We start from the raw sequence: 9,744 nt of genomic DNA on the forward strand, positions 1-9,744 counted from the left end.
TATTACGATAATTGTCGACTAGACGTCCATTGCCACTTGTAAAATTAATATTGTACTGTTTAACTTCAATTGAAACTTGACAGGTTCACCTTATGGCTTGGAAGCTAAATACACAATTACATTGAACACGTGTCTGTCAATAAATGAATGAGTACAGTGCCGCAGTATTTGGGCTTTATTACAAACAATGCTTATAAAACAAAAGTACACAAAAGGAAAACGAAAACAAAGGTTTCTTGTGTAGTTGAGTTAATCAAACAACAAACTAGTGGCCATTGAACAGATATTGTCATATTCACCTTTACAGTCCCAGTTTGGATCTCGTCTAGTCAACAGTAAGCAGGTCTCTTTCAGTACTGGGAACCAGATATGATTTATGTCTTCTCGCTCAAATTGATAATCAAGTGCAATTTTGAACAATTCGATTTGCGAATCAATAGACAAATAATACGTGTATGTGCTCTTTACTAGTTCAAGCACTGCACTCATTTGCATCATAATAATGCGGCCAATATGGTTTTCATCCATCAATTGTCTTTGCACTTCATCTTCTGTATCCAGTACTTGAAGGGCAACCATCAAAAGCCCTATTAAGGATATAAAACTGTTGCCATACAAAGGATCACAATAATACCGATTGATTATAAAATGAATAATGTGGATTAAATCCTTCCCTATGGTTTCTTTTGTTTGGGCAAACTGAATTGCTTTTCGACATTTATCAAGTCGATGACAAACAGATTTGATTTCAATAAGCAACGTATTGAATTCGCACACTATATCTGTTTGATGAGATTCTGAGAAAGCAAATGGTTGCCTGTTTATCAGATTTAGTATTTGCTTAGTTGACATAGTCTTTGATGTATCAATCATGCAGTAGTCTTGACTTTCAGTTACATTGATATCAACTTCATGATTGTAGATGTCAAAATATGCGGTTTCGCTTATCGGTGTCTGAACAAAAGCACTGCTTGCTGAAGAAGCAATTGAAGAGGATGAAGAAAAGATCCTTTCCCCTCTAGATTTTAAACGGGAATAGATATTATGCAAGTAAGAAAGGGTTTCATTAGACATGTCTGTTATCTTTTTTCAGAAAAATAAAATAAAAAAGAAAAGTAAAGAGAGAGAGAGAGAGAGAGAGAGAGAAGGAAAAGAGACAATTGACCTTTTTAATTTGACAAAAAAATCAATCAAAAAAGATAAAAAAGGGGACATGTTGCTACATGTCATCGGACTCTAAACACACCTTATTCATGCAAATTGCAATAGGGTCCATAGGCATCATAAGGAAAATCTGAAAGCTCTTGTTATCACAAAAAGGAGGTTTCGGCTTTGTAATAGATAACAGGATGAATAAGACAGGTTGAGTAAATCAGGTACTATGTCAAAGTCAAAACATGAGTATAAAGTAATTTATAGTAGCAAAATAGGACCTTTTATTTTATTCTGTATATCAACTTTCTTCCTTTCTTTAGATCTCGATACTTTCCTTCTATTGACGCTGTAGCTATAGTTCAAAATTGACAAATAGACGTATACAAAGCAAGCAAAGCCCTTTTTTTTTTTACCTGTTGTAATTAATCATGAAATAGCAACTACTATATTTTTCTTTTCTGTGTCGTTTTGTTATGCTTCAATGTGTACAACGCTTTCTTTACAAGAGAGTGAAAAAGTATAGTAAAAAAAAAAAGTGATTATAGATTGATTTACAGTTCTCTTTATATACACAAGTATGTCTTTTTTAGAAAGTTTCATCTTGATTAGGGCATTCGTCTGTGATATGATCGCCAAAGTCATCACAATTCTCACAAAACTAAGACAATACGTAAATATTTTCTTCTTAGTTTGTACGCTTATTCACTTACTAGTTGACCATCAGCCAAGGACAATTCGTTTTTGCACTCTAAAACGTCATGACCATATCCATCGCACAATTCACAATATTTGGAGAGATTATCATCATTAGAATTATGCTTCTGATGTGGTGAGGGTGTGGGGGAAGGACCTGCTATAGTAGTAGGTGACATAAGGATATCTTTACTGTGCATGCTCGTTCTATTCTTTAGTGCATTTAATTCTCTTTCCAATGAAGCCACTTTCTTTCTCTCGGCTTCTAGCTTTTCTTCCAAGTCTGCTTCACCAAACACACGATTTTCAACTAGGGATTCCAGCTCTGCTAGGTCTTTACTTAGTTGAGTCACTTGCTTCTTTTCTGCTGATAGACTATTGCGATGGGATTCGTTTTCTTTTTCAAGCTGTTGAATCTTTTCTTGTAAAACTGTTGTATCAGCTGATGTATTTACAATTGCTAATCCACCATCGACAGGTTTCTTCAAAGCCTGTTTTTCTAGTGCCAGCATTTCATCCATCAAATTGTTGTAGTCTTGCTCCAATTGCTTGTTTGATTCTAACAGTTCATTGAATTCCTTTTCAAGAGCCATTTTCGATAATTTCATCTGATAATGTTCGTCCTCAGCTTTGGCTTGGGCCTCAAATGCATTATCTGCTTCTTCAATCAAACGTTTTTTATCATTTAATTCTTTCTCGAAATCAGCTTGTAGGCTTTCATACTTTTGTTCCATTGTCAAAGCCTGCTGTCTAGCTTGAGCATGTTCAATTTTCATTTGCTCCATTTCTTGTTGCAATGTTTGAATAGTAACACGCTCATGATCCAATTCAGCCATAGCGAGCTCTAATTGTTCTTCTAGACGGTGTCTTTGATCTGCTTCTGTACTACTGCCATTCATAGTATGGCTCATGGAGGCATTTCGCATTTCATTTAAGCGTGTATCAATATCTTGCTCATCGTCGTCAAACAAAGTGCTCTGCTTATGCTTCAGGTCAGCAATATTGTATTCCAGTTGCTGAATTTGTTGCTCTTTTTGCTTCAATTCTAATTCATGTTTTTCCTTGATCTGTATCACAGAATCCTCATAAGCTCGAATGGCTTCTAATCCAGCTCTTCTTAATTCTTCGCATTCCTTTTCCAAAGAAGCCGTCATAGACTCATTAGCTGCTAATTCTCTCCGCACTTGCTCTACAGCACCTGCATGCTCTCTATTCAGCTGCACTTTTTCCTCTTTAGCTGCTTCAAGTTGGTTTTGTAGGTCACGCACAAGGGTCTCTAATCGTTCAATGCGCTTTTGATCTTGTGTCTGCTTCTCTTCATCACGCTGATTCTTTGCAATCGAAGCATCTCTTTCTGCTAGACTATGCTGTAAACGTTCGACTTCGCTTTGCGCTAATTCCAATTCTCTTGATAAACGTTGACATTGTGATTCATTTTCTTGAACTTGCAGGGACAAACTTTCTCTAGAAGACACAAGGCGTTCCCATGCCGTTTCCTTTGTTTTCATTTGAGCCAATAACTGATCTCTTTCGCGTTGTACTTTTTCTAGCATTTCATACAGTTGATTTGTAGTTTCTTGGTGCTCATTTACAACAGGTGGTGTAGGTGTAGAAGGCATGGGTGTTTGTTGCTTTCTTTGAGGAGGAGGGGTTGGAGTAGGAGCTGACTTTTTGTTGGGAACAGAAGAAGATGAAGAAGAAGGTGATGATTCAATCGTGGTATTTGTAGGTGCAGAAGCTGATAATGGTGGTGGTGCAGGAGATGAAGGCGATCTTGTCATACTAGGTGGTCTTGCTACGCTTGATGTAGTGGGGATAGCCGAAGAGCGCAAAGTAGAAGTCTTTTTGACACTACTATTTGATGTGGTAGAAGAATTCGAGGCTCTCATTCTTGGTGTAGCTGTATTGCTAGACCCATTTCTCGTTATTGGCAAATTAGAGCGACGCGTTGAAACTGAAGTGGATGGTTTAGAGATAGGCAAAGCAGGTGGCTGTATGATTATCTTGCTTGCACTAATGAAGATACCAGACTTTGGAGGACAGGTAAAATATCTCTTTCTAATAACACTTGTAAGTGGTTTTCTAAAAAGTCAATGTCTGTATAAAGCCATTACCCTTGCGCACTACCATCATTTTTTCCCTGACCTTTTGAATCAAGCTCAACACCTGCCCAAACACCAGTCTTAAAATCCACTGGGCCCATATATCGAAGTGTACCAGTCAAGTTATCTAGACTAGGTATAGTCACACGTTGACCTATTTTACTAGGTTCTTCCTCTTTGGGCTGAAAGCGGCTTTTAGGTGCTCTGACAGAAATAGAAGGTTGTTTTAGTATCCTTGACATACTGGATGAAGAAAAAGAGAGTGAAAGGGAAGACGAGACAATTTAAATCAAGGGGAGAAAAAGAGTGGAGTTTGAATTTTTTTGTTTGGCGAATGTGGACACATCACACGAACATATACACACATTTTTCAAGCGAAAGAGAATCTCCAAGCCTTTATCAGTTTAATTTGAGCATTTTGTTTCTGGCTCTTTTTCTTTTTCTGCCCCCAAAGGCATTCTCATATTTGCTGAAAAAGATACATTATGTCAAACACGAGGAGTTCATGCTCTGACAGATATTCCAAGTCAAAACATCACTTTCTTACTCTATAAATAATCATGTTAAACGAGAAGACCAAGACGCTAGTCAAAATAGCTTTTTTTTTCTTTTGTTACTGTCATTGATAGGGGAATTTTAGGTAAGCCTCATAGTGTCAATATCATCCATATGGCATTTCATCATCATTTCACTCGGACCTGGAATCACAAATGACAACTGCTCTTTTCGGGAAATAGCAAAAACAAATATGCTTCTCATAAAATAAAAAAAAGAAGTCCTTTCAAGCTTGCTAAAAGCGCTCCTTTATCTTGTGTTATCCGATATTTCAGACAAATCGAGTCTTTTTTTTATAGCAATGAAGAATTCATGCTGCAAGACATTGGAATCCCGCCATACTTGTTTTTATATAAGAAAGAAAAGCATACAAGCAGTAACTGTATGCATGCATACACTGACTGGTGTAAGTGTTCAACCTACTCATGTTGATTAAGGGGTTTAAAATCCAATAGGAATTTAGGCCCATGAGCATACTTGAAATATTCGCAAATTCGAAATAAAACTAGCATGTAAACCTAGTTGATACAAAGTTGTGCCACGCAAAGTTGTATCAAGATCCAAAGTTGCTAGGCACATTTATTTGGAATGCTTCTTTGTCATTTTTTTCTGTAAAACAGAAATCCTGTTCGTCTAAACAGACAGAAGGAAAAAAAAAAAGGTTGATTTCTCTTCTTTTTTTTTTTTCTTTGTTCTACAGCACTTAAATTAGAATTAGGCTACACTTTTTCAGACCTATGTCCGATTGTGCTAGTGTGCAAGTGTGCTAATAATGTGAATACTTGCTTTTTTAATGATCTGCAGTAAAACACCAAAAAAGTATAATTTTTAAATAAACATCCGCAAAAATAGATCATTCTAGACACGTAGGTAACTTTCTGTTTCCTTTCTGTCTGAGAAAAAGACAAGCAAGAATAAAAAAAATAAACCAATGAAACATCTTTATTCAACATCAACTTAATAATGCAAGAGGACCTTATGAGCGTCGTTAACGTGATGATGTTCGGGCATGAAAATCTGATCCGTCATCATAGAGGGTGGTTGACGTAAGGGTAGCTTGGACATGATGTCGACGGTAGGACGACGTCTTTGTTGTTGTGCTTGTTGCTGCTGTGCTTGCTGCTGTGCTTGCTGCTGTTGTTGCTTTTGTTCTTCAAACTCGTCTTCTTCAGACAACTCTTGATCGTCAGACAAATCAGTATCTTGAACAAGGCCTATACCAGATAGGTTGCTATATCTTTGTTGTTGTCTCAAGGTACAAGTCAAAAGTTGGATGTGCTGCAAAGCTTTTTCCAGTTCCTGCCTGGTTTCATCAAGAGCTACATCTCTTTGGTTGGCAATTCCCTTTAACGCATTGATAGTATATCTTGCAAATGATAATTCTCTGTTTAAGTGTTGGTTTTGCTGCTTAAGATAAGCATTATCGATCTCAAGCTGTGAACAACTCCTGGTTGTTTCTTCGGTATCTATAAAAAAATGTGAGTTTTTTTTTTATTTTTTTTAATTCTCTTACCTTTGATGTTGAGCTTAGTAAATTCTTTGCTTAAAGTCATTGTTTGTTTTTCTCCTTTTATGTAAAGTGTGTGTGTATTTTTTTTTTTTTTTGAGTATATGTAAATGGATTAAATATGTATAATTTAACAGGACCAGCTGAAAAAAGAAGAAGAAAAGATATATATATATATATAAAGAGCTTTTTTCAAAAAAGGTATAAATTTAAAAAAAAAATCCTTGTTATCGAAACAAAGAACTGTGTTGAAGAAAAAAGAAAAAAGGAGAGAAAAAAAAAATCATGGATTCTTTTTAAGCCCAAGCAACTTCCAAGTCACGTGCTTGCTTTGAAAACCATCATAGACTAGGGTCAACTAGTTGTTTGAGCAGACAGACAAGTGGAGTTTGTTTTTTATTTTCAAAGGTACCCACGCCCTATGAAAAAAGGGACCCTTTTCTTTTTTATTTATTTATTTAACAAAATAGCAGAATTCGCTCTTGACTGCCCTCCTTCCTTTTCTGTATCGTATTCAGAACTAATTTTTCAACGCTTCCTCTTTTTTCTTTTTTTCAAATAAGCAATGAACACAAAGATAGATTTCTTTCTGTTTTATCGGAGATCCCGGTTCCAGTCTTAGTTGTCTAATTTAACATATGAGGTCCGAGCAAGCGAGTACAAACTATTCTTTGAAACACAAAGGAGAAAAATGATTGTTGCAATGAGATCATTGTTATACTTGTTTGATTGTTACTCAATGCAATGCTACAAGTGAAGAAGAACAAATGGTGTTTGTATGACAACAACACTCATCATTCATGGGATTGGTGGGAGATCGTCAATATTTACCTAATTCAGTAATCATTTAATTATTTTTTTTTCACCTAAAAAAAACTAGCGACGTTCATTTTAATCGACGGATAAACAATTAATAGAAGCCACTATTACTGTCATTATGGTATTCAATGTCTCCATACAATTTAGGAATACAAGATTTACCCCGTTTTAGTGTCATGAATGTAAGGAAAAATTTAAAGTATGGACTGCAATGGCACGCAAAAAATTCGCTGTGTTTTGTTCTTTATATGAAAGGATTACAAACAGCTGGATTAAATAACCAGAAACATATACAATCAGCTAAAATATAATATACTAACAAACAAACTAGTGATTTTTGAGGGATCAAAAAAAAAAAAAAAAAAAAAAAAAAACTTGATATTGAACAGGAGAAAAATAAGTCTAAAAAGCGCGCTGATTTGGTTAATCTCTTTAAAGCCTTTTTTATAGAGAAAACAAAGTTTAATATATTGAACTTGCCTTGATAGTCATGAAAAAAAATAATATTACCATATATAATTAGTTCCTTTGGTTCATTATATCAAACATATTGAACAAAAAAAAACCTGTTTGATTTGTCATGTATTGTCGTATTTTTAACCGAGAATCAAATCTATAGCTAGTTGTTTCTTCTTCCAAAATAAAGGCACAGGCGTGCATTGAGAATTTATCTATTTGGTCGAGGTTTGTCGAGATTGAAACTTTCGACATATAATGCAAAATGAGCTGCCCTGTATTTGTAAAAATAAAGGGATGTTTATTCTTTGCTTGGAATACACACTATTGTTTGTATGCACCGTCTTCTAGCAAATAGTTTTTCCTTATAAATAGATCATATATAGTAAATTTAAGACACATTTAAAACAAGGATGCTCAAAAACTCTATAAACAATCATGCATAATCCATAAATTAGACAAGCGTACAAGATACCTCGAAAGCAACAGTAGTAGACCTCCTATACATTTGAGTGAGTGTAGGATTGCCCAGAACTTTGTTGAAGAACAGCTAGCATTGCATTGCTTGCAATTATATCTTATCCTTGTGTCTTTTTGATTTAATAAAACACTATGTCTGATTTCACAATAAGAAGCAGGCAAACAATACATGAAATTTTAACTTAAAATAATGCTTTTTAATACATTCAAGGTTTAATGAAATGAAAATCTGACTTGCTTACCTTGTATAGAAAAAAAAAGGAGTACAGATAGAGGAGTACTACGTACATAGTAAGAAATAGTCTATTCGTAAAATTTATTATATACACAATAGTTTCAAATGATATTTTATTTGGTTTATGAGTAAATGGTCTATCGTAATATATGGAGCATATAAATCCTTTTTTATTGCTATTGTTGTAGCATATTATGTATATTCAAAATTAGAGATAGAGGCAGAGAAAAGGAAGGTATATATTAGAGTAAGAATAAGAAACATAGATTAAGAACAATAAGGGTATGCATACACATCTTAATGTATATATATATATATTTTTTAGAAATGAACACATGCACAAAGCACAAAGCATAATATGTATGCATATATACTTGAATAAAAAAGCTGTTAATGGTCACGAAACAGAATAGATTGATCAAAGTAAGTCGGGCTGGATTGAACAGACGATGAAGGTGTCAGCGGGAACGTAGGTGGTTGAGGTAGCCTCAATGGTGGAAGTAAAATATGAACTGGTTTTTGCTTATGCTGTTGCTGTCGTGTTATACTGGGTATCTCATGCTGAACAGATGGAGAGGTGGGAGGTGAAGCGATTGCGTGATGCTTTTGATTCATGACCCTTTCTTTTGTTCGAATGGACTGACGCTTATTCTGAAACCAAATCTGCACTGTTCGTGGACTCATTCCGAGTTGTTTCCCCAGTTCTATTCTCAGTTCTGTTGATGGAAAAAACGTCTGTTCAAATATGCAATTGAGAACTGTGAGTTGTGATGGAGAAGCTCTTTTTCGTTTGGCTTTGACTTGCTCTTCTTCATTTTTTTCAAACGATGGGGTTACCAAATTCGACACCTGAAGTATAGATGGTTTTCTTTGATGTTTTTGTGGTGAATCACGAGAGTAAGGATAGTACTTTAAGTTGTTTTGATGTTGGATTTGAGGACTCAAGATGTCTGAAATTGGAGGTAGAGTGCAGCTTGTCTTCATGTTTATGTAGAAGAAGAATATGAAAGAAAAGAAAAAGGAAAAACATGTAACAAGAAACAAGGTTTTTTTTATATGAAAAAGAGATCTACTATTAATATTTCTCCCAGAAAACGAAAGCAGAATAAAACATCAGTTTTCTTAACGAGTACATGTGCATGCGTGAGTATAATAAAAAAAACAAAAACAATGGCATGTTCCCCTATTGCCTGCAAATATCTTTTTTTTTTTTTTTTCAAATTCTCCTCCATTCACTTCTTGACCTCCTTCTCGTTAATTTACAACTTTATTAGACTATTGACATCACACTTTGTTGAGTGTGCGTTAAGGAGTAAATGGTTATTGGCAAACAAATGCATATATGTACGTTTATTGCCACTGTTTCTCTTTTTTCTTTTTTGACTTTGACTGATATTGAAATAATAAAACTGTAGACAACTGTGTTTCTCATCAGATTTTCAGTTTTTTTTTTTTTTTTTTTTTTTTTTTTTTTTTTTTTTTTTTTTTTTTTTTTTCACTCTTCAAGTCAAACAATAAACAAAGAAGGAGAAAGAAGGGATGAAAAATAAGACGAGTTATTCAAAGGAGTCATATTAGAATCCGGCTATCATCCTTTTTATCTTTCCAGTAACAATGTAAACTCTTTTTATAAATATGGCAATAAACAAGGTTTTTCATATTAAGTTTACTGTAGCATTGCTCTTTCTTCATAACAGTTTTTATTTTGTGACAATAACAAGAAGTGAAAGAGCAATCACAAG

The 9,744-nt window shown here is 34.6% G+C and overlaps 4 protein-coding genes across 4 annotated transcripts; all 4 read right to left on the reverse strand.

Moving 5' to 3' along the window:
- Positions 1 to 249: 249 nt before the first annotated feature.
- Positions 250 to 852, reverse strand: B0P05DRAFT_476111 (uncharacterized protein; the record flags this gene model as incomplete). Its single annotated transcript, XM_051574879.1, has 1 exon — positions 250 to 852. The coding sequence occupies one exon, from the start codon at positions 850 to 852 to the stop codon at positions 250 to 252; it is 603 nt and encodes a 200-aa protein (XP_051431980.1).
- Positions 853 to 1,360: 508 nt separating this feature from the next.
- On the reverse strand, positions 1,361 to 4,255 carry B0P05DRAFT_554009 (uncharacterized protein). Its single transcript, XM_051579633.1, has 3 exons — positions 3,963 to 4,255; positions 1,866 to 3,906; positions 1,361 to 1,813 (listed from the first exon to the last, which is right to left on the reverse strand). Exons 1-3 carry the CDS (start codon positions 4,190 to 4,192, stop codon positions 1,742 to 1,744), a joined length of 2,343 nt encoding a protein of 780 aa, XP_051431981.1. The 5' UTR covers positions 4,193 to 4,255; the 3' UTR covers positions 1,361 to 1,741.
- Positions 4,256 to 5,420: 1,165 nt separating this feature from the next.
- B0P05DRAFT_554013 (uncharacterized protein) lies at positions 5,421 to 6,110 on the reverse strand. The gene is made up of 2 exons (XM_051579634.1): positions 6,019 to 6,110; positions 5,421 to 5,971 (listed from the first exon to the last, which is right to left on the reverse strand). The coding sequence occupies exons 1-2, from the start codon at positions 6,056 to 6,058 to the stop codon at positions 5,463 to 5,465; spliced, it is 549 nt and encodes a 182-aa protein (XP_051431982.1). The 5' UTR covers positions 6,059 to 6,110; the 3' UTR covers positions 5,421 to 5,462.
- A 2,027-nt stretch (positions 6,111 to 8,137) lies between these two features.
- B0P05DRAFT_554016 (uncharacterized protein) lies at positions 8,138 to 9,146 on the reverse strand. The gene has a single exon (XM_051579635.1). The coding sequence runs from the start codon at positions 8,984 to 8,986 to the stop codon at positions 8,393 to 8,395; it is 594 nt and encodes a 197-aa protein (XP_051431983.1). The 5' UTR covers positions 8,987 to 9,146; the 3' UTR covers positions 8,138 to 8,392.
- Positions 9,147 to 9,744: the final 598 nt, after the last annotated feature.

The sequence above is a fragment of the Gilbertella persicaria genome (assembly GCF_025201335.1).
Source record: "Gilbertella persicaria strain CBS 190.32 chromosome Unknown B0P05scaffold_39, whole genome shotgun sequence".
Lineage (NCBI taxonomy): Eukaryota > Fungi > Mucoromycota > Mucoromycetes > Mucorales > Choanephoraceae > Gilbertella > Gilbertella persicaria.

What these genes read in the sequence shown, in the direction of transcription:
- B0P05DRAFT_554009 (XM_051579633.1), bottom strand. Translation starts at nt 4,192, where the DNA reads ATGTCAAGGATACTAAAACAACCTTCTATTTCTGTCAGAGCACCTAAA. An exon ending in AATGATGGTAGTGCGCAAGG is followed by an intron (nt 3,907 to 3,962) that starts GTAATGGCTTTA and finishes AAGTGTTATTAG; the next exon opens with AAAGAGATATTTTACCTGTC. An exon ending in CCTTGGCTGATGGTCAACTA is followed by an intron (nt 1,814 to 1,865) that starts GTAAGTGAATAA and finishes GTATTGTCTTAG; the next exon opens with TTTTGTGAGAATTGTGATGA.
- B0P05DRAFT_554013 (XM_051579634.1), bottom strand. Translation starts at nt 6,058, where the DNA reads ATGACTTTAAGCAAAGAATTTACTAAGCTCAACATCAAAG. An exon ending in TACTAAGCTCAACATCAAAG is followed by an intron (nt 5,972 to 6,018) that starts GTAAGAGAATTA and finishes ATTTTTTTATAG; the next exon opens with ATACCGAAGAAACAACCAGG.
- B0P05DRAFT_554016 (XM_051579635.1), bottom strand. Translation starts at nt 8,986, where the DNA reads ATGAAGACAAGCTGCACTCTACCTCCAATTTCAGACATCTTGAGTCCT.